The sequence below is a fragment of the Sorex fumeus genome, unplaced genomic scaffold (assembly GCF_029834395.1).
Source record: "Sorex fumeus unplaced genomic scaffold, SorFum_2.1 ptg000039l, whole genome shotgun sequence".
Lineage (NCBI taxonomy): Eukaryota > Metazoa > Chordata > Mammalia > Eulipotyphla > Soricidae > Sorex > Sorex fumeus.
The window spans coordinates 6006970-6034340 of record NW_026606096.1 but is presented as its reverse complement, the minus strand read 5'-3'; the positions used below and the strand labels follow the sequence as shown (position 1 = coordinate 6034340).

The following is a 27371-nucleotide window of genomic DNA, read 5'->3' as shown; positions in this document are numbered from 1 at the left end:
GGGGAGAGTGGAGTAAGCCTCCTAGGCTACCCCTCATGTCCTGAGCGAGGCCGTCCTGCTCCTGGCCTTGGCATAGGCTCTTGCTGGGCAGGATCTGGAGTGGAGGGGCTTGGTGAGCTCAGGAAGGCCGGGAAGATGTCTCTGTCCAGAGGGATCCATCTTGCGAGGTTGCTGTGGGAAGGACCCACTGGGCCTCTCTGGCCCCTCACCTCTGAGCTCTGTGAGCGGGGGGCTGGCTGCTCTGGGGTGGCGGATAACAAGGGCGAATTGATTTGTGCTTGTGCACTTGTAGAGGGATGAGACCTTATGCGCCTCAGGATGGGGTATCCAAGGAGGAGGCGGCACATTCCCTGCTGCAGGTGACGTGGGATTTGGAATTTGGAAAGGAGAAAAGGAGAGATAGAGGGAAGAGGTTTTTAGGGGAGAGCAGGGGGAGGAAAGAAAGAAAAAGAGAAGGAAGGAGGAAAAGAGAGAGTGAGAGAGAGGAGGAGGACTGATAGAAAAAGGAAGCAAGGCCATGTGAGGGAAAGGTGAGAGAGGGTGGAGAAGCAGATCTCGTAGGAGATGGGAGAAGTGTGAGGGAGAGAGAGTAGGGTGCTCCTCAGGCGGGCTCCCAGAATTTTCCTTATCTGTCTCAGAAGGTCTCAGAAGATAAACTAGAGGGTGGGTGAGAAAGAGGTGGTTCCCCCCATTGGTAGGCCTCAGACCACCCAGCACACCCCGTCTCCCAGAGCCCAGGCACTCAGGCCGAGTGGGTGGCGGGCCGGAGGGCTGGAGGGGCTGCTCCGTCCGCGTGTGTGACCTTGAGTTGTCATTTCTTCTCCTAAGCGTCCATTTCTCCATGATAGAACGTGGTTCTAGGTCCAAAACAGGCTGGACCAAACAGGTACTAGGTCCAACCCAGGGAGGTTCTGTTGTTTCCAGGGCGGGCCCCTGGCCTGGAGGGAGCTGCTGGGAGGACCTCCCTCCCCCTTCCCAAGGGGCATGTCCAGCCCCCTCCACCCAGCAGGCCCTGTAGCCCCGTGTCTGCTGAGGCTACATCCACTCCTCCAGGAACCTTCCTGCTTTCTGTGCTGTGCAGGGGTGAGGGGAGCCGGGCAACACCTCCAAGGCGGCGTGGAAGGCAGCTGGAGCTGTGCCCTGGGTTTGAGGTGTCGGGTCCTGCAGCTGCCCCGGCCCTCGCCCGCTCTGGGTGGGGCAGCAGAGTCCTCCTGGATGTGCTTTGGAGGTGGTGGGCATGCAGGTCTCGGAAGGGCCCACGCCCCCAGGCCTACGTCTCGGGTGAGAGATGGTGGTGACCCTCATTCACACTTGTCTTCCCTCCCCACCACCCAGACGAGACCCTCCGCTCTTTGGCCAGCCCTTCCTCCCCGCAGGGCCCCGAGCTCCACGGCTGGCGCCCCCCGGTGGACTGTGTTCGGGCCAATGAGCTGTGCGCGGCCGAATCCAACTGCATCTCCCGCTACCGCACGCTGCGGCAGTGCCTGGCAGGCCGGGACCGCAACACCATGCTGGCCAACAAGGAGTGCCAGGCGGCCCTGGAGGTCCTGCAGGAGAGCCCGCTGTACGACTGCCGCTGCAAGCGGGGCATGAAGAAGGAGCTGCAGTGCCTGCAGATCTACTGGAGCATCCATCTGGGGCTGACGGAGGGTGAGCCTGGGCCCGGGGCCGAGCTCAGACCAGGGGGCGGTGGAGGCAGGTGCCCACCGCTGTCACTGCCTTTCAGGACAGCCTAGAACCCAGCGGAAGTAGCAGCCCAGCGGCTGTTGAGGGAGGTCTTGATGGCATGGAGGGCGGAGAGGAGGGTGGTGGAGGGCGGGGCCCCAAGGCTGCAGGAAGGGGTGGGGGATGGGGGGTCGGGGCAGGGCAGGAGGGCCGCTGGGCTGGGGAATGAGAGGTGGGAGTTCCCGGCCAGATACCTGGCAGGTACCTCATGGCTGATCTGGGCACCTTCTCAGGGCAGTACCCACCCACATCCCTTGCCAGACTCTGGGCTTCACGTCCTGCGGTGAGGCCTACAAAGCAGGCAACACTTTCCCTGACCCTGCAGGACTGGCTTCCTTCCCCTGGCCGGGATGGGGCGGCCTTGCATGTACCTGTGGGGTGACTGGGCCAGGGCTCGTTCATTCACTCAGCAGCTGTTGACTGGCATGGTGGGAACAGTTAAAAGCACACTGTGGGGTAGCCTTTTGCCTCCAGGAGTCCAGTTGGGGTGGGGTTAGGGGACGCAGACGAGCAGATAAGGGGTTTCTGTCACAGGGTGGGGAAGCATCAAGGAGGGGCATTTCATTCCTTGCTCTTAGATCTAAGGCATCTTCCTGAAGGAGACATCTCCCCAACCCCCGGTTTCCCCCAGCTGAGATTAGATGTGAGCTGAACTTAGTGAGGTGGGTAGGGGTGAGGGGATCCAGCAGGGAATTGGGGAGAGACCCTCTCGTGGGTCAAGGAGGGAAGGAGGTGGGAGTGGCCCTGAAGCTCCCTCAGAACAGGGCCTGCCTCAGGGGAGCTCTGAGAGGTGAGGGGACAGTCACTCCTCAGAATAGGACCTTTCCCAGAGGGCCACTGAGAGGTGAGGGGACAGTGACTTCTCAGAGCAGGGACTGCCCCAGGGTGGGTGCTCAGGTATGTGTTAGAGATAGTCACTGGGCTGAGCCTTCTCCCTGGAGCTCAGGCTGGGGCCGACTCTAGTCCCCTAGTTTCCAGCCTTCACGGCCACCCCACGTGGCAGGCAGTAGAGTATAATGGGGTGTGGCTGCAGGACTCAGTGACTGGAATCCAGGAGGGCCCCGGATTCTGATTGGGATGGCCATGGGTTTGGGGCAATTCCAGAATTTCTGGGGTCTGAGCAGGGGATGGCAGGATGGGCTTCCCTGGGGCTGGGCCTCCCGGTTCCGGGGAACAGATAGCGCTGACAGAGAGGCACAGGAGCCGTCATCAGCACGGCTGAGGAGGCGAGGGGCACCTCACCCAGGGGAGGGCAACCCAGGGGAGGGCACGTATCGAGCCCCTATTTGAAAGGGGAGGAAGGGGGACCATAGGAGGCCTGGGCAGGGGGCAGTGGAGACCATCAGAGGGGCTTGGTCTCCCACCGGAGGAGGATGTTCCCTGGCGCCTGGACCTCAGCAACTTGGGTGGCTGCTGGGAACAGAAGGCTGGACAGGAGCCAGTGGCCACTGTGGACAACAGCTTCAAAAACTTTCTTGTGAAGAGGAGAGAAGAGTAAAGGATTTCTCCCCCTTCAGTTTTTAATCTTCATGATGCAGCATTGTTATTCTCAGGAATTATAGGGTGCAGAGGTAGGAAGGAGGGGTGCTCGGTGGAGCAGTGCTCTTAGGGTAGCCCAGGGCAGAGCGGGTTGTGGTCTTAGATCCCGAGGAGCCCAGGGTGGAGCTGGCAAGTCGGGATTCCTGAGGTGGACTGGCCCTCTGTGTGGGAAGGAGCTGTGGATGTCCTTGTGAAGAGTGTGTCCACCCTGAGCGCTGGTGACTCCTCAGGACAGGGCCTGCCCCAAGGCAGTGCTGAGAGGTGAGGGGATGGTGACTCCTCAGAGTAGGATCTCCTTCAGGGCGGGCACTGAGAGGTGAGGGGACAGTGACTCCTCAGAGCAGGCCTGTCCCAGGGGGCGCTGGGAGGTGAGGGGACAGTCACTGACTCCTCAGAGCAGGCCTGTCCCAGCTCACGTGCTGAGGTGCGTGTTGGAGATAGTCACTGGGCTGAACCTTCTCCCTGGAGCCCAGGCCGGGGCCGACTCTAGAGCACTGGTTTCCAGCCTTCACGGTCACCCCACGTCATCCTGGGCAGTTGGTGTGTGGGAACCCTCAGCAGCTGTGGAGTGGGTAAGAGGACTGTGGCTGGAAGGCCATGACTGTCTGTGCGGCCCCTTGGCCCTCAGCCCCTGGCGACCCCTTGGCGGCTGTGAGCTTGTGCCTGTGTCATTTTCCACCCAGTGGCCTATGAGACCACATCCTTCTCAGGCACTGAGTCCACAAGTATCCTTCGTTTTGCAGGTTATCCAGAGCAGAGTCTCGGGGAGCCTGGGGGCCACCAGTGGCCCTTTGAATCAACAAAGTTGGTCATTTTGATGGTAGGGCCAGAGGATGCTGAGATATCTGGACCATGTACTGGGGTGTATATGTCTGGACCCCATAATGTCCCATACCTGGGAGGGCTTAGGGGATACATATGTCTGGGCCCTGTAGTGGCCCATACCTGGCAGGGTTTGGGGGGTGCTTACGGTGCTGGGATTTGAACTCGGGCTTTGCACACTTGCCTTTGATCCCTGAGTCTGGCCCCTCAGTAAGTAACTCTTCGGCATTTACTTCATACTTCAGAGGCGCCAACACTTGAGAAAGTGGAGGCTGCTGTTCAGTCTGGGAGACCCTTTTCTTTGGTGCATTGTAGAAAAAAACAGACTCCTGTGTTTCTTTTCCTTAGGATCCTTCTTCCCCAATACCAAAATCGCTACTCCCCCCCGCCCCCACCGCCAGCCTTAGGAGCCCATGGTATCTATGAGAATTAAAGGGGTTGCTGTCTCTAAGGGGCCACATGTGGAAAGCACAGTATGGCTTTATTTCTATCATAAAAGTCGTCCCTAACTTCATATGATTTGGCCGACAACACAGAGCAGTGGCTGGGACCCCCACCACGAGGAGGTTTTCCAGAGCCCGTGGATAGAGGGGGAGACAGATCCTACTGGCTGTGTGGCGCGGGACCGGGGGGAGGTGGGTTTGGGGGTGGAAAGGAGTCCAGATGGAACCCCTGTGCATCAGGCAGCCTGGCGGGGGGTGGGGTCGGGGTGGGGAGTCTGTGCCCTTTCCTGGGGGTCTGGGCTAGAGCAGATTTGCTGTGTGAACTGGTGGAGGGCTGGCTGAGTCGGGAGTCTTGCCAACTGAGTCACGGGATGGAAGATGGATCCCCTGAGGCAGGATTTGGGGCGCATCTTCTGGAACAGGGGCTCCTTCCGGCAGGGCGCCCTGTGGGCGCTGGTCTGTGGGCTGGCCCGAGGCAGAAGGAAAATCAATGTGTGAGGCTGAGGGTCGGCTGCCTCCTGACGCCTGCACACGGCTGAGTGATGCTCCATCGATTTCTCTCCACGTAATGCCTCAGGAGGGTGTTTCCTCTGCGGCTGAAGCCTTGGCGGGCAGGGCTGGGGCAGGGAGCACACCCACTTGCTCTTCCCTTCCCAGGCTTGGGTGCTCCCACAGAGCCCGTGGGTGGTGGGAGGCAGGTAGCGAGGGCAGGAGGAGGGGGTCAGGCTCTGCCCTGAGGACCGTGAGTCCTTGCAGTCAGGTTCTGCTGCTGCTGGGACAGAAGCAAAGGGAAATTCTGCTTTCGGGGTGCCAGTATGAAGCCCTGTGGCTCCTCTGTGAGAAGCTGTGTGATATCAGGCAGGTTGCCTCCCCTCTCTGGGCCATGTCAGCCTCTTGTGTGCCCTGTGCCAGACCTGAACAGAGTAACTGTGGGGGCAGGCCCAGCTCTGAGGAGTCACTGACTGTCCCTTCACCTCTCATGCCCTCCTGGGACGGGCTCCATTCTAAGGAGTCACTGTCCCCTCACCTCTCAGGGCCTGCCCTGAGAAAGACCCTGACGCCTGCACACGGCTGAGTGATGCTCCATTGATTACGTGCTCTCCACGTAATGCCTCAGGAGGGTGTTTCCTGAGGGGATGTTTCCTCACTCCCCTCACCTTTCAGCATGCCCCTGGGACAGGCTTGCTCTGAGGAGTCACTGTTCTCTCACCTCTCAGTGCCCGCCCTGAGGGAGATCGTACTCTGAGGAGTCACCATCCCCTCACATCTCAGCATTGCCCTGGGGCAGGCCCTGTCCTGAGGAGTCACTGTCCCCTCACTTCTCAGTGCCCGCTCTGAGAAAAACCCTATTCTGAGGAATCACTGTCACTTCACCTCACCTCTCAGCGCCCCCTGAGACAGGCCTGCTCTAAGGAGTCACTGTCCCCTCACCTCTCAGCACTGCCTTGGGGCAGGCCCTGTCCTGAGGAGTCACCAGCGCTCAGGGTGGGCACACTCTTCTCAAGGACATCCACAGCTCCTTCCCACACAGAGGGCCAGTCCACCTCAGGAATCCCGACTTGCCAGCTCCACCCTGGGCTCCTCGGGATCTAAGACCACAACCCGCTCTGCCCTGGGCTACCCTAAGAGCACTGTTCCACTGAGCACCCTTTTCTAGAAGCGTGTGGAAGTCCTGAGGAGAGGGCTGGTGCTGTGGGGAGTGACAGGCAGAGCTGAGCTGTCCCCTTGTGGGAAGCAGCTGCTTGAGCCCTGTGCTCTTTCTTGCAGGGGAGGAGTTTTATGAAGCTTCGCCCTACGAGCCAGCCACCTCCCGCCTCTCCGACATCTTCAGGCTCGCCTCAATCTTCTCAGGTAAGCCGGGGCCTGGCTCACCCTCATCAGCAGGCCGACATTTCCCGGCCTTGAGGGAAACGGTGATTCTGACACCTCCTGGCCCTTCCTCCCCTCAGCACTGTGCTCAGCATTGGCGGGGGGTGCCTCGACAGTCTCCCCTGTCACCCGAAACCCGGGGCCACCCTCCTGCTGTCGCGCGTCTCACCCTGCTGGACCTTCCTCCAGCTGCTTGACCGCTCCTGCCTTGGTTTCTCCAGTTGTGCAGGGACAGTGTCTCTCTGCTTGTCCCGAGGTCTGAATGAGCTGGTGTTCCACTCGCTGCCCACGTGGGAGCATCTTTCACTTGGCGTTAGTGTCACTGCATCCTCTCAGCTTGGCTCCCCTCTCCTTGAGGGGAGGCTTACCAGAACCCCGCTGAGGGGTGCCTCAGGGGTGCCTCCCTCCCCAAGCTAGAGACCCCTGCCCCCGGGAGCTCTGGCTATGCCGTCAGGAGCCAGGGAGGTGAGGGGCCTTCTCCTCAGCCTCTTCCTCAGACACAGGAGCACTAGATGTCCAGGGCCACGGCCCTGCTGGGCTCAGGGAACGGCTTTGAGTCCTGGGCTCTGCTCTGTGGGGACTGACGGCTCTTCTTGGAGTCCCCCAGGGTCAGGTGACCTGGGAAGGCTACTCACTGGGGTGTGTGAGTGCAGGCCTGAGATCTGGGCAAGTATATGGTGGCGGTTTATTTCCGACGTTTGTTTTGCTCTAAACCAACTCATGAGCTTTCGATCTGGGCAGTGCTGTCCTAGGGCTGAGCCATCCTGTTCACTGCACAGGTATTTTGGGGGTTATGCCTGGGTGATGCACAGGGGTTTGCACTCAGAAATTTCTCCTGGCGATGCTTGGGTGACTATATGGGATGCTGGGAATTGAACCCGGGTGTTGCCACATGCAAGGTAAATGCCCTACCCTGTTGTGCTATCACTCCAGCCCCTGCACAAGGGTTTAGTGGCAGCCCTGGCCTCTGCCTGCTCACCCAAGTCCTGCCATATCTCCCTTGCCTAATGTTCCAGTGTGTTTCTCAGGACTGTGGGATGGAGTGTTCTCCAACGAGACTAGAAGGTGAAGGAGTCTCTCGGACCACAGCTTCCTTCCTTTCTCGTTTTTTTCTTATTGCCTCCCTGAAGAGAAATGCCACACACCAGAGCTTCCAACAGAGATGCTCTTCAAAACAGAGACGCTCACAGCGCCAGAGGCTGGGGCCTGAGGTGCAGGCCCAGCGGGTCTGTTTGCTCAGGCAGCCTCTTCCTGCTGCGTGCGTGCATCCACACATGCTCCGGAGTTCTCACTGGGCATCGCCTGGCAGGGGAGTCAGGATGGAGGGAGAAGGGAAGGGGGATAGGAAACAGCTTATGGGTAAGATTAAATTTTGGATGGCCACAAACTGCTGCTTTGTGCACTTGCATTTTCTTATCCCCAAACCATTTTTTCCCCGCTCTCCTGATGGTGATGGTCCCCTGCTTCACTGACAACTTCTACTCTCAGACTTTAAGCTCAGATTATCTCAGGTCCCTGTTGGGGTGAGTCTTGGACCCTCACGTGAAGGGAGGCATCAGCTAAAGGGTGCTCATGTGCGTCAGCTGCGGGCCCTGGTGGTGGTGGTTACTGGCTTCAGAGGTGGTCACTGTCTTAGAGCAAAAGTGGATTTTCCTGCACTGGCAGGTTCTTGGGAATTGTATGAAAGATTTGCATTATATTTGAGATTAAAAGAGTTTACTGTATATGAGAGATTAAAAGAGTTTACTGTACAGTTTATTTATTGATTGATTGATTGATTTTTGGGTCACACCCAGTGATGCACAGGGGTTACTCCTGGCTCTACACTCAGGAATTACTCCTGATGGTGCTCAGGGGACCATATGGGATGCTGGGAATCGAACCCGGTTTGGCCGCATGCAAGGCAAACTCCCTACCCGCTGTGCTGTCGCTCAGGCCCCTATTGTACAGTTTAAATAGATGGGTCCACATCCCTCCCCACATGTCCCAGCCTCTGCTTTACCCGTGGATGACATCACTCATCCAGTCCTGCGCAGCCCTGACCCACGTCCTACCTCCCAGTTCTGTCTGGTGCCATCTACTCATCTTCAATATATGATTCCATCGCACGTGTCTCTCTCTATCCCACGTATGCTTTCTTAGTTTGAAATTGTGTCCCTGGGACTTTCCTGGACTATACCCTAATGGTTCTCTGATGTGGTTTCCTGACTTTCCTCCGGTCTCCAGCCTGCTGCTGTGTGCTGGTGGGCGAGATCCCATGCTCGCCCGCAAGTGCTCTGTGCCTCTCAGTGATCTCAGGCTCTGTAGCTCTCTCAGTTGTACCTTGGTAGTTGCTGTCATCTGGTCCTGGCTTTCCTGGTCTCTAACCACAGCCGTGGTGTGCGTGAGTGAGGCTCCTGTGCTCAGTACCTGTCCCTGCCTGGATATGCCACGTGTCCAGGTGCATAGGGCACCTACAGAGCCTGCAGTCAGCCTGGGCATATGTGGAGACTAGGGTGGGGGAGAGAAAGATAGTGTGAAAAGAGAGAAAGAGACAGGGAGAGGGAGAGAGGGAGAGGAGAAGAAAGAGGGAGGGAGAGAGAGGGCGGGAGAGAGAGGGAGGGAGAGAGAGAGGAAGGAAGAGAGAGGGAGGGACAGAGAGGGAGGGAGAGAGGAAGAGAGAGCAAGAGAGAGGGAGAAAGAGAGAGGGAGGAAGAGAGAGGGAGGTAGAGAGAGAGGGAGAGAGAGTGGGACACAGTGGGACAGAGAGGGAGAGAGGGAGAGGGAGAGAGTGGGAAAGATAGGGAGAGAGAGAGACAGAGAGAGACAGAGGGACAAAGAGAGAGAGAGAGGGAGAGAGAGAGAGGTTGGGGCTTTTATCTGCTGCCATCTCCCGCCCCCAGCCACCCCATTATCTATTTTGATCCATACCTGTTGGATGGGCGAGATTTAAAGTGACCGACTAAATTGACCAGGCACTCTGCCCTTCCATTTGCGCTGTATCGCCTGTATTGAGTGCCCTGTCCTGGGTTGTGCCGTGATGCATGGTGGGGAAGGCAGAAGCTGCCCCGTGGGCGCTGGGTTAGCTCTTGAGTGGGCCTGTCTGGAGGGCCGGCTGGATGATCGGCTAGGTGCCCCTGCAGCTTGGATGCTCACATCTGCTGCCGAGGGACAGGAACCCATCGTGCGCCATGTCAAGCTGTGTGGAGGGAGGTGGGTGGGGCATTGAGGACGACGGTGGCTGCCAGGGTATGGATGCTCTTTTCCACCTGCTCAGGGGCCAGCTGAGCACCGCTGCATGGGGGAGCCATGGGATTTGTTTTTCCCGTTTAATTTTGGTGGTGCTGCTGCAGGCCGGCTGTTTCCAGCGGAGATGTGCGCTTCACCACTGAGCTCTGTGCCTGACAGACAGGTTATCGCTTTGTGTCTTGTGGGGACGTGGCTCAGGGTTTGCTCCCTGAAGGTTGGAGGTCAGAGGTCCCCATCGAAGTCGGGGCCCCTGCTGCTTCCTGGGCCTGCACTAAGTATCTTCTTAGCAGAAAATCTTTAGCTAATGAACTTGACACTCTGCGGGACAAGCACGTTGACAAGACAAATGAGGAAATTACTGGGTTTCGGCTCCTCGACTCAGCGTCCTTTACCTGCTGCCTTGGTACAGCTGGGCCCCGAGCCACCCTGGATCCTGGGCTCTGGGGACGCTCCCCCTGGTGGGAGTCAGACCTGAGCCTCCCCATCTCCCCAGTCAGCTTTGCTACCCCCAGTGTAGCCCTGGAGGTGGTGTGTGGGAGGGGAAACCCACCCCCTGGGGTAATGTGAGCATGTAGTTGGATGGGTTGGGTGGGGCGGCCCCTGACCCTGCCACTGGGAAGCCAGGGTTGACGTCCAGGGCACCTAGTGGAAAGGGGGTGCAGAGTGCCGTGGGGCTAGGGATTGAGAGTTTTCTTGGCCACAGATCAACTTGGGGGCTTCGGGCAGGTTCTTTCCTGCTGACCCTCATCTCCTGGCAGATGTGGATACAGAGCTTGGGGCAGGGCTCACTGTTTTCTTTTTATTTTACTGTACTATATCTTTTTATTCAAACTAAAAACGAACTATCCCATTCAGTAATCTATGACATTTGTACCAAAAGATGATAAAATGTTCTTTTGAGGTCATTTTTTTTGTATCTCCTGATTGTCACTCAATGTTGCTTTACTTTCATATGTTCCAACTCTCTGCTATATTATTTATACTAGAAACGTATTTTTTAATTAAAAAATTAAATTAAAATTTTTTTAATGAATTATCGTGAGGTACAGTTACAGACTTACAAACTTCCATGTTTATGTTTCAGTCATACAGTGATTGAGTACCCATCCCTTCACCAGTGCCCGTTCTCTACCCCTGATGTTCGAAGTATCCCTCCCCCCCATCCCCCTCTGTGGCAGGGGGACTCACTGTTTTCTGCTTGACAGTAGCAGTATTGGGGCTCATAGGCAAGTGCACTGGCCATCAAATGTGGTGTCACCTACTCACAGCTCCAGCTCGCTGGGTTTCTGGAATCCTGCCTGATGCTCTAGGATTGTGAGGCTGCCACTTCCCTGGGCTGGCTGGGAGCCGCTCTGTCCTCCCTGACTCTCTGCTGTGCTCTGTCTTCCTGCCGTCTCTGTGTGGACAGAGACTGGGCGCTTTGTCCTCCACGACCTCAGGACCCAGAAGGGCTGCTGCTATCATGCGGAGGTGCCTTTGCTACTGTCTGCTTCTCGGCTGCCGGCTGAGAAGTCAGGTGCTGTGACCCGCCTCCTGGGTCTCTTTCCTGCCGTGTCCACTGCAGGGACACGGTGGCTGCATCCCACACCTGTGATACAGCGGCCTGGGAAGGCGTCCGTTTCCTCTCCCTGCCAGGCCTGGCCTTCCTGGGTCTGTTCCTTCCAGAGTCCAGGCTGAGGAGAGCAGCTGGGCCCTGTCCTAGGCCACTGCGGCCACAGTTTGTTGGGAGCATCCAGTTGTCCTGCCTTGTCGACAGTGGGGAGGGATGGTTTCATGAAGGATGTCTGTTGGGGTTTGTGGTGATTCCTCCTGCCCTGGAACTGTGGGATGCAGAGTTTTGGGAGACAGCTGGTGCACGTGGCCTGGGTTTGCACCCTGGCCTGGATGCTTAGGGGGGATGATCTTGAATTTGATTTCCAGAGGTGCCACCAATCACTGCCTTCCCAGAACTCGGAGCCACCAAGCAAGTAGCTAGCAAGTGGCCTGTTCCACAGGCCCCTGACTCACTTCAAAGCACTGGGGACACACTGGGCTCAAAACATGTTCCTCCGAGATTCAGCCCACCCCACTCTGCCATGTTTTCACCTAGCCAGGATGTTCTTGAGCACCCCACGGGCAGTACCCTGGGATGCTGGCACCCCTGAGCCACCTTCCCTTGCAGAAACACCTCCCAGGCATCCACGGAGTTGGATGTTCTTCAGGCCCACGTCTAGTGGGGCCAGAGACCAAGGGCCCTTGCTGGGGGCCCTGGGGTGGGGGGCTGTCTTGTCTGTGTGGGTTGGGAGTGTCGCCCATGGTGGGGCTCAGTAAAGGAGGCTCAGAAGAAATGCTTGAGGGGCTGGAGTGATAGCACAGCGGGTAGGGCGTTTGCCTTGCACGCGGTCAACCCGGGTTTGATTCTCAGCATCCCATATGGTCCCCCGAGCGCTGTCAGGAGTAATTCCTGAGTGCATGAGCCAGGAGTAACCTGGGTATGACCCAAAAAGCAAAAAAAAAAAAAAAAAAAAAAAAAAAAGAAAGAAAAGAAAAAAGAACTGTTGGAGCCAGAGTGGCTTGGCAGCAGCTCCGTGCCAAGGGGGCAGAGACAGGATGTTTGTGGAGGCCACGCAGTGGGTGAGGAACTCAGGGGTAGGGCTCAGAGCCCCCTGAGTATGTGAGCCTGGGAACGTGCCAGCGTTCACTGTCGCTCTCTCTGGGAGGCAGAGCAGAGACCAGTGAAGTTGATTTGCTTAGGGAAGACTTAGAAGGGTCACATGGACAGTGAGGGGGGGCAGGAAGGCCCCATCCACTGGAGGGAGGCCATCAGGAGCAAGGCTGAGGACATGGGGCAGTGCTCAGTGGCCAGGCCTGGTGGGGGACGAGCCTTTGAGGTCAGCAGTGCCTGCCCGATGTTTCTGGTCCAGGCGGGTCTGCAGGGCCTCTGCCCTGGGGAAGTATTGCAGACGGAAGGGCAGGGAGGGGTCCATAGAGGCAATTTTTTCTTCTTCTGTCACTGGAAGGGAACTCAGCTCTCACCTCAGCCCTGTTTCACCCAGCAGGAAAGGCACTGAGGCCTGGAGAATAGGATCAGACTTGTCTTGCTCTTTTTTTTTTCTTTTTTGGGTCACGCCCGGCAATGCACAGGGGTTAATTCCTAGCTCTGCACTCAGGAATTACTCCTGGTGGTGCTCAGGGGACCATATGGGATGCTGGGAATCGTACCTGGGTCGGCCACGCACAAGGCAAACACCCTACCCGCTGTGCTATCACTCCAGTCCCCAGCTCTTAAGCTGGTTCTGCTGTGCCACGCAGGCAGGCAGGTGGCTCCCCTCAAGGTCCTGAGTCCCCCTCACAGGGTGCGCGTAAGGTTGGTGTGTGGTTGCGGGTGAGGGCCTGGCCCCCACACACAGGTCTGCAGCTACTGGAGGTATGTTTGCAACAATTGTTCTGGGCTCTGGGGCGGGCATCTGGGGCCTGTTCTTTGGGAAACAGTGATTTTCCTGCCCGTGAGGTGTGAGAGGTGACATCCATATTCAGGGAATCGGGGCATCTGGGTGGCTCACTGTTGGGGTCATAGGGAGACTGGAGAGAGGCTGGGCCTAGGGTCTGCACTGGAGGAAGGAGGGAAGGCGGGGTTGGGGGACCCCCTGCATAGGCTGGCAAGTGTCTGGGGTGATGGAAGCAGGGAAGCTCCAGGGAGGTCCTTGTTGGAAGGGGGGTCAGGCGGGAGGGGAACGCTGCTGCCGTCGGGAAGCCTGTGATTGGCCCAGGGAGACAAAGCCAGCCTTACCTGGGGACCACGGCAGTTATCTTTTGTCACCCTGTGTGGGCGCTGGGCTGTGGGTGCTGTTCCCTGCTGCCTCCAGTGCTTGGTCCATGGTTGATTCCCAACCATGGACAAAAAGCAGAAAGAACAGAACCTGGTTCCTCTCCAGGAGGTGAGAGTGCGGCTTGCTTGGCCCCTCTGGCCATCTCTGGCCCCACCAAGCATGAGCCTGAAGCACGTCCATCTCCATGGTTGCCTGGGAGGTGTTTCTGCACGGGGAAAGGTGGTTCTGGGGCACCAGTGTCCTGGGGCACCAGAGCCTGTGGGTGCTCAAAGACATCCTGACTGGGTGAAAACATGGCAGAGTGGGGTGGGCTGGATCTCAGAGGAACATGTTTTGAGCCCAGTGTGTCTCCAGTGCTTTGAAGTGAGTCAGGGGCCTGTGGAACTGGCCACTTGCCAGTTTATTGATGGCTCCAAGTTCTGGGAAGCCTGTGGGTCGTGGTCCCTCTGGAAATCAAGATAACTTGGAGGAGGGACAAGAGGATCTGGCAGCCTCGTGGCTCGTAGCTTGGAGGCCTGGGTGGATGGCGGATTCGAACCTCCATGAGGGTGGTCTCTGCTCCACGGTGGTTGTGGGGGCACTGGCCCGGAGGGAGGCCCCTTTCCTGCCTTGTTCGTTGTTCCCTAACCCACTGCGGGACCCACTTTGGGTCTGTCTCCTCTGCCTCCTAAACAGAGGGGGAACCTGGGTAGGTGGCTGGGCTGGAGCCTTGGGAAGACCCTCCCAGAGTTGTGTGTGTGTGGTGGGGGTACTGGGCCAGCAGGCAGCCTCTCTCCCCGCTTATCTCCCTGAGCCGAAGGCGGAAGGGTGTTATTTAAATTTCAAAATCGCATTCTCCTCCTAACAGCTGTCAGAGGCTCTGAGTGTCAATGGAAATTGGGCTGAGCCGCAGCTCCGCCACCTTTCTCTTCCCCTTTCAGGGACAGTGTGTCTGATGGCCAGGAGAGGAGGGTGCAGGCAGGTGACCAGTGGTCTCAGCGTGCTGACCACAGCCCGGAGCAAGCAGTGGAGGTTGGGGGGGGTGCTGGAGAGCTGCCTTTCCTCTCTTCTGCCTCTTATGGCTCATTTACTGCTCCCCCCCACTCCCCCCCAGTCTCTGGCCAAAGGAGCTGCTGGCATGGAGGAGGAGGAGGGAGGAAGGAGGGATCTGAGAGATCTCAGATCTCCTCTGTGTCCAGGAAGAAACAGCTTCCCCCCTGCCACCCCCACAACTCTGGCCCCAAACAGAGCAAAACAAACAAACAAAACAATGCACAACAAGAACAGGAGAAAATGCAGTTTAACCCCAAAGAAAGGCTTTAGGGTGGTGGGATTTCAGGTTGGGTGAGAGTTGGGGGTTGAAGGCATTTTCAGAGAGGTGCCTACTTGCTCCTGGGGTGCATGAAAGGCTCCGCCAGCAGCAGGCTGGGGTGGGGGGTGGTGATCAGGCCAGGCCAGAGCCTCTGAGATGGCCAGTTCTGTCACCCCGAGCATGCTCCTGGCTCAGCCGCTGACTGCTCACCTCTCCACCCGGAAATGGGGTGGTGTGGGTGACCGCCTGGCAGGGTTCCCTGGCCATCTCTGTGTGTGCACAGCCAGTGTGCCTGTACAGGAGAGTACAAGTGTGAGCAGTGCCTGTGTGCTTATGTGTGTGTATGTTGTGAATTTGTGTATGGTATGTATAAAGTGTGTCCTCCTGTGGCCTGCATGCTTGTGTGGGTTGTATGCTTGATGTGTGTGGATGGGGTGTGTGTTGTGGGTTTGTGTTGTGTGTATTGTGGGTGCAGTACATGTTGTTGTATGGGGTGTATGTTGTGAGTATGTGGGGTTGTGTGGTGTGGGTAGAGTGTGGTTTCTTGTGGGTCTGTGGTGAGGTTTTGTGTATGTGGTGTGTGTAGCTGTGTGCATTACCAGTGTATGTTGTGGGTATATGCGTGTATGGGGTGTGTGTTGTGTGTGGGGTTTTGTATGCATATGAGGTGTGTGTTGGTGTGTGTGGTTTGTGTGTTGTGTATGTTGTATATGGGGTATATGTTGTGATGTGCATAGAGTTTGTGTTGTGGGTGTGTGGTATGTGTGTTGTGGATGTGTGTATGGAGTGTGTGTGGTTGTTGTATATATATGGGGTGAGTGATGAAGTTCTGTGTTGTGGGTATGGTTGTGTGCTGTGCGTTTGGGGTGTGTGGTGAGGTTATGCATGTATTGGGTGTGTGGTGTGTATGCTTGCCTAAGTATATGGGTTGTGTGGTGAGGTTGTGTATGCATGAGGTGTATGGTAAAGTTGTATGTGTATATGGGGTAAGTGATGAGGTCCCATGTGTATGAGGTATCTGGTGTGTATTTGGGGTTTATGGTGAGATTGTGTATGCTTGGGGCTTATATGGGGTATATGGTGAGGTCGTGTGCATGGTGTGTGGTGTGTACTTGGGGCATGTAGTGAGGTTGTGTGCGTGTGTGGGTTGGTGATGTGTGTGGGTGGTGTGTATTGTGTGCGAATGTGATTTTTAGAGCTAGTGGCCTTAGATTGTCGTTGGATTGGAAGGAGGCTGGTCAGAGGCAGAGAACCATGTGGGCACCTCTACCATCCTCCAGGGCACAGCTATGCCCTCGGCCCCATTCCTGTTGGTAGGGGATTGGACGATGGGAAGCCCTATCCATGAGTGGCCTGACCTTTGTGTTTGGGGACTGGAGGTTGTGTTGTTGAGCTTGGACACGTTGGGGCCCTCTGTACAGAAGGAATGGGTGCGAATTCCTCCCCTGCTCCCCCCCCCCCGTCACCCACCTCCACCCCCAACCACCATTTCCTGGCTGTCTAGGCCACCCTGTTCCAGAGTGCAGAGGCTGTCAGGGAACAAGACAGAGGAATCTGTTGTCCTTCTGGAGTTTGTGTTCGATTAGCAGGAGACAGAGGAAAATAGAAAACAAGCCAACAAACAAATTAGCAAGAAAAATGGGAGGTTGTGATGCATGCTAAGCAAGGGTTTAAATAGGATGATGAGCCGGAGGTGGCTGGGGCTGCTCTAGACTGGGGATGGCCGGGGGAGCAGGAATTGGGCCGTCCTGGGGTCGGCAGAGGGCAGGCCGCTGTGGCCGGGACCCAGTGAGTGAGGGGGGAGCTGTGGGGGTGGGGCGGGCAGAGTCAAGCCCCGATCACCATCACCGAGACGCAGCAGCAGGCTTGGGGCTTTGAGTTTCCTTTCGGAGTAGAGGATTTTCCACGCTTGAGTACCATGGTGTGATCTGCGCTTCGGAGCAGATTAGTCTAGTGCGGTGAGGGACCGGATCACAGGGCCGGGTGAAGTGTGTGGGGAAGAATAGAAGCAGGAGTCTGGGTTTAGCGTTTCCCAAAGTGGGTGATTTTACAAATGGTCTTCCTAGCTTTGAGATCTATTCCAGTTTTTTTTTTCTTTTTGGGTCACACCCGGCAATGTTCAGGGGTTACTCCTAGCTCTGCACTCAGGAATTACTTCTAGCGGTGCTCAGGGGACCGTATGGGATGCTGGGAATCGAACCCGGGTCAACCATGTGCAAGGCAAATGTCTTACCCGCTGTGCTATTGCTGCAGCCCCAAGATCTATCCCATTTTTACTGGAATCTGAGGGGTAATAGTTGATGGAATCATCTCATAGGGAGATGCGTAGATTTCAACAAAATGTTAACTTAATTTATGTTCGGGACCAGGAGTTCATGCTCTACAAATACAAGATGCTTGATCAAGGATGTGAGTCAGTGTCTCCCAAAGTGGCTGACTCCCCCCACCCCTTATGCTGGAATGACCCAGTGGGTGGGGGTAGATGGGTGCTACTGGGACACTTTCTGTTCTCTGGCAGAGGTAGGGGTCTGGGGGTGGGAGATCATCTTCTGTGTGGAGGCTATGCTGTTGCCCATGTCCTGAGACACAGGCGAGATGGAGAGGGACACAGATGTGGGATCAGTCTTGGGGCTGAGTTGAGCGGATGGTGGACTGGTGCTAAGGATAACTACCTTTTTAAGTCTAGAACTGCCTTGTATCAGGATGGAGGAGAGAGGGGAAAGAACAGGGACCGCAGAAATCCAGGGTCCTCTCTTGACCAGCTGGGCTAGTCCTCTCCCCAGAGATGTCGAGTTGGCAGATGGTGATTAGCCCGGAGCTCTGGACAGGTCAGGACTTGAGAGGTGGAGGGTTATTAGCACATAGCTGGTCTTTAAAGCACCGGAGTCATGAGGTCGCAATGGGGACGTGTCGACAGAAGGAACGTGCTGATAAGGGGGCGGTTGTGTAGACAGATGGAGGTAGAACTGGGGAAGGAAGCAGGTGGGATGTGTGTGGCTCAGAGGAGCATTGGCTGAAGTGTGAGGCTGGTCTGTGCAGCTCAGGCGTCAAGTAAGAGGAGGTGGGAGGGATGAGCTTCGCTTCAGCAGCCTGGAGCCACTAATGACCTGCACAGGAGAGAGCTTGGCAGGTGAGGAGAGAGTTGGAAGCCTGATTTGCGGGACAGGGATGGAGAAAAGAAAGTGAGGTGAGAAGGTTAAAAATAGCATCCAGTCATTTTGTTTGTTTGTTTGTTTTTGGATCATCCACCCAGTGGTGCTCAGGTGTTACTCCTGGCTCTGCACTCAGGAATCACTCCTGCTTGGTGGTGCTTAGGGGATCAGATGGGATGCCAGGCATGGGACCCAGGTTGGCTGCATGTACACACAGTTCACCACATGTTGGCAAGTGCCCTACCCGCTGTACTGTCGCTCCAGCCCCGCATCCAGTGACTTATTGTTTTTCTGTGAAAGGGAGTGATGGGATGGAAAAATGTGGGTCACAGGAGGCTCGGTGGTGATGGTGACTGTTGGGAACTATGCAGTGTAACCCGTTGTCGAGGGAGAAGCAAGAGCGAGAGGGAAGGATGAGTACAGGAGCAATGGCCCTGAGCAGCAAGGATGGGTCCACAGCACACCTCAGAGCCCGCTCCTCCCTTGGGGAGCAGAGCAAAGCCGTGTGCCCGGGGACACACTTGGTCTTGCTGTGGTGGGAAAACCAGGGAGAGTCTATTGGAGGTTCTGACCTATTTTTTTTTTTCATAAAGTCAGAGGCTAGAAAAGGGCTCAGGAGACTCACAGGAAGAACATCAGAGGAAGGAGAGGTGCACAAAGGCCGGCTTGAGAAGGCGTGAGGTGGGAGGGAAGTGTTTGGCAGGAGGAGGGGCTGCGGTGCTGGGTATTTGCTGGGGAGGGGGTGATGAAGTCACGGTGGGGGGCACTGGGGTAGTGGAGTTCTGATGGGGGAATTCAGTCCTGCACTTTCATCTTCTTCTCTGCAGGTGCCTCATCTTTATTTTCTTTGCTTTTGGGGGGCCACACCCAGCAGTGCTCAGGGCTTACTCCTGACTCTGTGCTCAGGATTTACTCCTGGTGGGGCTAGAGGGTCATATGTGGTGCCAGAGATAAAAAGGTTAGCTGCTCACAAGGCAGGTGCCAACTGGCTATATCATCTCTCTGGCCTCTGGGCAGGTGACTGGGTCTGTCTCAGTCTGCTGCTATGCCTGCAAGTATGTGGAGCCAGACCCTCAACACCCCCACTCTGCGGTTCCTTGGGACTGGGGCTGGCCCCATTCTGTTTTTCTTTATATTACTTATCAATTTATTATGAATAGAGAACTAGGATGGACTTACCACTATAGGAATTGGTGTAAGAATGGTAGCACAGTAGCACTGTCTTCCTGTTGTTATCCATTTGCTCGAGTGGACACCAGTAAATTCTCCATTGTGAGACTTATTGTTACTGTTTTTGGCATATTGAATATGCCACAGGGAGCTTGCCAGGCTCTGCCGTGTGGGGTGGGATACTCTCAGTAGCTTGCCGGGCTCTCTGAGAGGAATGGAGGAATTGAACCTGAGTCGGCCGTGTGCAAGGCAAAAGCCTTACCTGCTGTGCTATCACTCCATCCCATAAGAATGGTAAAAATCCTAAATTTATTATAATCTCCCCCCAATAAACCGTTAAAAAAAGACATTTAGCCCTCAAAGATGGCTGAAAAAGATCCTTCAAATACAAAATAATAAAATTTTCAATTTTTTAATTACCAGAACCACAAAATTAAAACTATACGTCTCCTGAGAAATTGGAGAAAGAGCCCTTGGAGGTGGCTCAAATTTGACAAAATATAAAATGCCATTCAAAAGCAATTGATTCTTTTGAATAGATTTTCAAGTGCATTTGCTGTTCGTCAGATTGGCTTTCCGTGGGCTGGCCTGCTTCCGCAAACACAGCTGCTCTTGGTAGCCGCCTGCTCTGCAGGGTCTGGGCCTGAAGTGAAAGTTCCAGAGAAAATTGAGGTGACGCGGGGCGTGGCCCAGCATTGGCAGAGCTGTCTGAGGAGAACGCAGCCCCGAGAACCCAGAGGGGCAGGGAAGGCCGGCGGGGCCTGCAGAGGCACTGCCGCGTGGGCCTCACTCCTGACTCTGTGACCTGAGGTCACTTCTGGCACTAAGAGGTCACAGTAGGTGGCTCAGGCAGGAACCCACCTCCCCAGCCTCTGCTGGATCTGAAGTCCTGCCCTGAGCGGGGCTTCGTTGAGTGAGGCTTCAGAGAAGCCAGAGAATGAAGGGCAGGGAAGGGCCAGGGCAAAGCAAATTTCCATTGGTTTCTTTTTCTTTTTTTTTCTTTCTTTTCTTTTCTTTCTTTTTCTTTTTTTTTTTTTATAATGTCTGGCATATCGAATACTCTCGGTAGCTTGCCGGGCTCTCCGAGAGGGGCGGAGGAATCGAACTCGGGTCGACCATGTTGGCTGCGTGCAAGGCAGACGCCCTACCCGCTGTGCTATCGCTCCAGCCCCAGTAACAACAAAGTCTCCAATGGAGACGTTACTGGGCCCGCTCGAGCAAATCGATGATTAACGGGAGGGCCTTTACCTTTACCTTTTTATAATGTAGGAGTACTGCAATTTATTCAGCCATTGATTAAGCTGATTGAATTGGGCATGAACGCCACATTACTTCTTTTTTTATTCAGAATGTTGCTTTTATTTTATTATTTTATTATTATTCCCCCCCTTTTTATTGATTCACTGTGAGATACAGTTACAAAGCTTTCATGTTTGAGCTTCAGTCATACAATCATCAAACACCCCTCCCTTCACCAGTGCACATTTTCCACCATCAAAATCCCCAGTATTCCCCCCTAACTCCCCCAACACACACACACACACACACACACACACACACACACACACACACACGTTTCAACCCTTCCCCTGCCTATGTGGTGGACAATTTCCCCCACACACTCTCTCTACTTTGGTTACATTCGATATTTCGACACCAGTTCTACCACCACTCAAACCTGCCGAAAAGGCAATGCTAGACAATTTGTTTTGTATTGTTCGTTATAGATAGAATATAATCCAGGAAATTCTGTGTCGTTCTCTTCTGGGAACTTTAGTTTATAGTCTCTGGGTCTTGGTCACTGATGAGATTACACGAAACCAGGGGCAGTTAGTGGGTGTGACTGCCAAGCGACTGGAAACCGGGAAGGGGTGGGGGGGAAAGGAGGCCCAGTCCAGATCCAAGCAGGCTTGGAAATCTTGGAGATCTCAGTCACGGGTTCCCGCATATCTGGGTTTTCCTGCCAGTCTGCTCTTGGGTGAGGTTCATCCCGTCTTGGGTGAGGCTCGTCCCCTCTTGGGTGAGGCTTGTCCGAGCATGTGGAGAGTGGCCTTGAGCATGGCAGCGGTTGGGTTCTGGAGGTTTTCAGCTGTCAGGGTTCTGCTTGGGGCAGGGAGGGAAACTCAACGCATTCCCCTCCTTTGGCCTCTTGATTGTACTTTTCCGTGGGTGCTCCTTGTCAAGCAATGGTTGTCAAAGTAAATATACCCGGTGGAGAGCTGGGCATGGGCCCCGGGTCCTGAGGCACTGGTCAGGATGGCTGTGGTCCAGCGGGAGAGGTAGGGTTCCTCTTGATCTCTTCTGCCCCCAGCCTGTGTGTCATTTGCGTCTTCTTGCTTCTCTGCTAGCGCTTCTGCCCCCGAGTATTGGCATTCAGTTGACCTTTACGACCACTTGTCTTTTTTTTGGGGGGGGTTCACATCCAGCGATGCTTAGAGGTTACTCCTGGCTCTGCACTCAGGAATTACTCCTAGCGGTGTTTGGGGGACCATATGGGACACTGGGGATCGAACCCAGGTCTGCCACATCAGACAAATGCCCTACCATCTGTACTATCGCTCTGGCCCCCACTTGTCTTTTGTGAAACCAACGCCACCTTTTGTTCTGCTCCCACCCTGGGGTTCAGTCCTCATTAGCTCACTCAGTGGTGGTGCCCTGCATCCTGTCCTAACCTCTTTCCTCTTTTCACTCCCAATTTAGGCAGTTGCATTTAGTTCCATGGCTTTACGAAGTGTCTAGTATCAGTTATGAGTAGTGCTTCTCTCCAGCTCAAACCTCTGCTGAATGCCACAACCCTTCCTTCTGCTCTTTATTGTCTCTGTCAGATGCTTGAAACGTACAACGGAATGATCCATTTAGCCCCCCCTCTCCCTTCCCTTTGCCCTTTCAGTCTTTCTGGTTACAAAAAAAATTTTCAATTCCATTATCTACCCGGTGCTCAAGACTAGAAACCCAAGATTTTGCCATGGTTTCTCTCACTTTCTTTTCTTTTCTCTCACTTTCTTTTCAGATTCTATATCATCTCATTGGATTTATCTTTAAATCATATGCAGGATGAAATCGTTCTTGGGGACGTCATGAGGTTCATTACACTTCCCACCATCTTCTGCTTGCTACTGATATAGCCTATAACAGTTTTTCTAACTGGACCCCTTTTCAATGCATACTCTGTCTTCTGTTTGGTTAGCCAAAGTGAGGGGATTCAGCTGAATCCCCTCCTTTAAGCCCCTCAGACACATTTCATCCTCAAATAAAATCTTGAGCGTTTAAACTGCCTTTTACTTTGCTCCACCCAGCAATGTCATCCTTCCCCGTGCCTTGAACATGCCAGATCTAGCTTGTCAAAGGGCTCTGCACCTGTTTTTCTCTTGCCTGAGATTCTCTTACTTTGGATTGAAAGAAAAAAAATGGTTTTTTTTTACATGGTTCATTGCTGTTGATAATTCTGTCTTAACTTGGAGGTTTCCTTATAGGTTAAGGCCTCCCTTATCTCTCATTTCCACTGAGTTTCCCTATTTATTTATTTTCTTTCATGAGACTTATTGGCTCTTTAAATGACCTTACACATTTGTTTCTCTGTTTCTCACCAGCTTCCCTTTCACAGGAATAAAGGCTTCTGGAGAGCCGGGTCCCTGTCTTTTCAGTTCACAGCTGGACTTGTAGAACCTGTAGTCAGTACAGGAAATATTGATTGACTGACAGCTGTTTGCCTGGTTGCTAACTGCTGGGGATGTGGGAGGGAGGCATGCTTGGAGGAGGCAGTATGCTCAGGTGTCCACCGGGGTTGTGATGTGAGCATACCTGCTGGCTTTGCCCAGAGCCAGGGAAGAGTCCTTGGACTCTGCCTGCGGGAATAGGACATGGTTGCTTTATTGTGTCTCCACACCCAGAATCCTGCACTGGTGTGTGTGTGTGTGTGTGTGTGTGTGTGTATGTGTGTGTGTGTACCTGCGTGGGGTGTGTATGCACATGTGTACCAGTGAGTGCATGCCTGTGTTGGCACGAGAACGTCATAAAATGTAGGCAGCCATGAAATTCAAAAGATGTTATTGTCACTGGAAAGGGAGACCCATGGGTTTTGCATGGCTGGACCGACAGACAGAATCAGGGCTATCGCTTGACTTCTACTTCAGTGCAGAGCTGTAGAGCATCGTACAAGGGCCCTGTGAGGCTGAGGGCTGACCTCACAGCTGGAAACAGGATTAGAGGCAAAACAGTAGCTGGACAGTTTCCTAGAAAGCCAGGGGGAAACAGAAACTTCTGAGGTCCACTGGCTTGGGAGGGCCACAGCCCGGGTCGGCATCTTTGAAAGGTTGGGGCATCAGCGCCAGAGAGCGAAGCCTATGTTCTGTGTCATTCTTCTCCACTGCTGAAGGCGGCAGCAGCCTGGGAATCACGGGTGCTTGTGAAGTTCTGGTTCCCAAGCAATGGCCATAGAGTGGCCAGCTTGGCTGCCGGTGGTCCTGGTGTGCCGGTTGTCCTGGTCAGTGAATCAGTTTCCCTCTTTGCGTGCATGGATGCTACTATTGGGATGGGCAGTGACAATGGCAGCAAGAGCTTCCTTTTTCATCGTGGTATTTCATGAGATGCACATTAGAAAAATGCAGAACTAAAAATGCAGATGTTGTTGTTTAGGACACATTGCGATAGGAGTTGGGGGATTTGAAAAATGAGTCAATGGAAGAAATTCAGAAAATTCATTTAAGAATTCAGGGATGTAAAGAAGTTAAGTTTGGTACAGGTGGTTCTTGCATGTGGCTGAATGAGGGGGGTGGTACTGTGGGGGCCTGCCCTGGGTCACTAGTTGTATATAAGGGTCACACAGACGGTTCCAGTGGCCAGTCGAAGGTTGCCCATTGCCTCTGGGCAGTACCCCTTTAGGGAGGAGGGGGGATGGGCAAGGGCTTTGCTCCATTCCTGGGGATGTGCTCCTGCTTTCCTAGTCCTCCCCTTACCCCAGGGGGCCCTGCTATGTGCCCCCTCACTCAGCCCTCACCGTGGGAGTGGAGGGAGGCCTGGAGGTGGGGCAGGAGTTTGTCTCTGGGAGTGGAGCTGGGAGGCTGAACCCCCGGAGGTTTGGAAGTGCTGAGCCTCAGCCTCGCTTCCTTCCTCCCCCTCAGCAGCTGTGATCACTTACTCTGGCCCATCCGGATGGGAACGCGCTTGGGTGGGAGCGGGAAGGAGTCTGGAGTGTGGGCCGCAGGGTCTGGTCTGGGGTGAATTTCTAACCTCGAGTCCCTCCCAGGCCCTGGGTGGTCTCTGGCATCTCTGCTCTGGACCAGGATGCCAGGGGGAAGTGGCGGGGCTGGCGGTGGGGCTTGGGCCTTGTCCTCTGGGCATCTTAGTTCAGGTTTGTGGCCTGCGTGGATTACGCTCCTGCAGATACAAATAGAGCCTGGGGTCATGGGGCAGTGGGTGGGCTGGCGGGGCTGTGCAGAGGATAGTGGAGCCGAGGCCTGCGGGAGAGAAGGGCCCCAGGGACCTGGGAGGGTGGTGTCACTCCAGAGGGAGCAGAGGACATCTTTTGGGCATCTAGGTGACTTACAGTTACAATTGCCATACGATTGCCACCTTTTTTTCCCTTTGTGTTTGGCTCACACCCAACAATGCACAGGGATTACTCCTGGCCCTGCACTCAGGAATTACCCGTGGGGGTGCTCGGGGGACAATATAGGATGCTGGGAATCGAACCTCGGTCGGCCACATGCAAGGCGAACGTCCTACCTACTGTGCTATCACTCTGACCCTGCCACGGTTTTTGTGTTTCTTTTTCTTCTCTTCCTTTTTTTTTTTCCTCTAGGAAACTTACCACATTTGGGCCCAGGGGTATCTATTTCTCACCCCCAGCACAACCTTTCCTATTCTAGCTCCCAATGGAAGCCACGAAGGGAGGCTATAATTACAGCGGCCTTAGCTCCGGAACTGGCTGAGAGGAATGGGGACCACGCACCTGGGGCCCTAAATTAGCTGCTGTGCTGGGGCAGCTGTCACCCTGCTCTTCTCCGGGTTCCCTCCGTCCTTGCTGTCCTCTACCATGTGCTGGACCACTTTGTGGGCTGTGTCCCGACAGGTGGAGGGAAGGAGGAAAGCTCAGGGTGGGGGGCATTGGAGAGGATCTGTGGGTGGCCTGGTGTGATGCAGGGACAGCCCAAGGCCAGTTGCCCTCCCCTGCCCTGGGTGGACCCTGTGCTGGCCATACCCTCTGCTCCTCCATTACTCCGCTGATGGCTGTAGCGAAGGGTGCTGCCGGAACAGGACATCCTCCCGCCCCTCTCCCCGCCACACACCTTCACTTTGCCTCTGCCTTGTCCCCCATGTCTCTGTCGAGGGCCTGGCACACTGTGACCCTCAGTTAAGATCTGTTCCTGGAGTGATCAGGAGAGCAAGCCTGGATTCCCTTTCTGCCTTCCCTTTCCTTTTTCTTTTGCAGCAGAGCAGAGGGAACATTTCTTCCCGCTTTCCTACAGGTTTTGTTGCAGGGTGAGTGGGTGATGGGCAGCCTCGAGGAGCAGCCCCGCCTCTGAGGGGGCCCCTCTGGCCAGAGACCCACCTCGACCCTTGTCATTCTTGCTGCCTGCACTATGGCACCTGAATAATACCAAAACAGCACCGGTAGGGGTATTCATTAGGAATGAAGCATTATGCGAGCACATTTGCTCTTTTATTTATTTATTTAGATTTTTATTAGTGAAACACCATGAGGTACAGTTGTAGATTTACAATGCTCTTTTATTTTTTTAATCTTTGGAAACTATTCTTTTTTTTTAGACAAAAGTGCACTCTATTTCTTTTTGTTTAAGAATCCATTAATAGTGGTTCTTTAATTAAACAATTTTTAAAAAATTTATTATAATTTTATTTATTTATTTTTATTGAATCACCGTTAAGATACAGTTACACAGCTTTCATGATTGAGTTTTAGTCCACGGTTGGAAACCTGCCTCAAGGGCTGGGGAGGAGAGCAGATGGGACAGAGAAGGGACCATTATGACTATCATGGTTGGAAGGGATGGCTCCGGATGGGAGGTGTGTGCTGAAAGTGGGCAAACGATCAGACATGATGGCCTCTCAGTATCTGTATTGCAAACCATAATGCCCAAAAGGGAGAGAGAGAGAGGGGAGAGAGAGAGAGAGAGGATTCATAGAGGGGAGGCTGTTGGGGGGTGTGGCAGGAGGTATATGGGGGTATTGGTGGTGAGAAATGTACACTGGTGGAGGGATGGGTGCTGGAACATTGTATGACTGAGAATGTCTTTTCCTGAGTTGGTCTCTGTGTAAACACTGAAGGATGGCAGCTGTCTATCTGTCCGGCTGCCCGCGTTTGTTCTTAGTCTCAGTTCGTTTGTTTCCCCCACCCCCAGGAGGTCAATGGCGATGGGCAGGCGAAGGAAGGAAACGAGGGCCAGGCTGCCAGGCCGGTTGGTCTTAGTTGCAGTTTGTTCCAATCCTCTCTCCATTCACTCCTGTCTCTCCTCTGCCTCCCTCAGACCCCTCTTATAGTCTCATTTATGTCCCATAAAAGAAATTTATGCCATGGTTTTTCCACCCAGTTCTCTCAGACCTCTCCCTCTCGAGAGGCCTGGAATCTCCTTATATAGATCACACGGTACCTCTAAAGGGCACAATGCAGTGATGTCATCAAAAGGAGTTACAGAATGAACATTGAGGCAGAAAAACATACATCGTTTCTTTACATCTGCAGGCCAGTAATTTCGGCCTCCAGAAAGAAGATACAAAACCAAGACTGAAACCTTTCTTGGACTACAAGCACTTGGATTTGCATCCCAAAGATTAGTCTGCTAGAGCTTGGACTCAACATCCCAAAGATCAGGCCTGTCTAGCAGCTAAGATCTGCATGTCAAAGACCAGCCAGGTTTCTGTGAGAAAAGGAAAGCTTCCTCTTACAATATACTGAAATTTTTTACTGAAGGCAGTTCAAAGGGGAGAAATGTTCAGCCTCATCCAAACTAGTCTGGACACACGGGAAACCCTCTTCTAGGACAGATCAACCCACCCTAGAACGGAATCCCCTGGGTGTGTTTCTCCTCTCTTTGTCCAGCAAACATATAAGCATACATAATATAAATCATTTTGTATGGACACAGTAAGAAACACTTTAAGTTTATAGAATTGCTCTCCTAGGGCCATCTTGATCTCAAACTACAGTGCTCAGGCTAGGTAGTCTTTCCTATCCCTAGCAGGGTCCTAGTCTCGTCGTTACTTTTGGATCATGACAGCATTTGTCTATGATCAAATTCCTAACTCATAGTTAAGAATCATGATGCTTTGGCCTGGCCCATCTTGATGCCAGCGTAGCACATAG

At 54.3% G+C, this 27371-nt stretch overlaps 1 protein-coding gene across 3 annotated transcripts in view; it reads left to right on the top strand.

Annotated features, from left to right (window-relative positions):
- The window catches only part of GFRA2 (GDNF family receptor alpha 2), a 79764-nt gene that overhangs the window by 4154 nt on the left and 48239 nt on the right, over positions 1-27371 (top strand). For 2 of the 3 annotated variants that reach the window (XM_056118908.1, XM_056118909.1), the window contains 2 exons: positions 1336-1650; positions 6297-6380. The exons of the other annotated variant lie outside the window; for it this stretch is intronic. In XM_056118908.1, coding sequence (XP_055974883.1) covers positions 1336-1650; positions 6297-6380 — 399 coding nt within the window. The remainder of the gene's footprint in view (positions 1-1335; positions 1651-6296; positions 6381-27371) is intronic. 3 annotated transcript variants of the gene reach the window in all.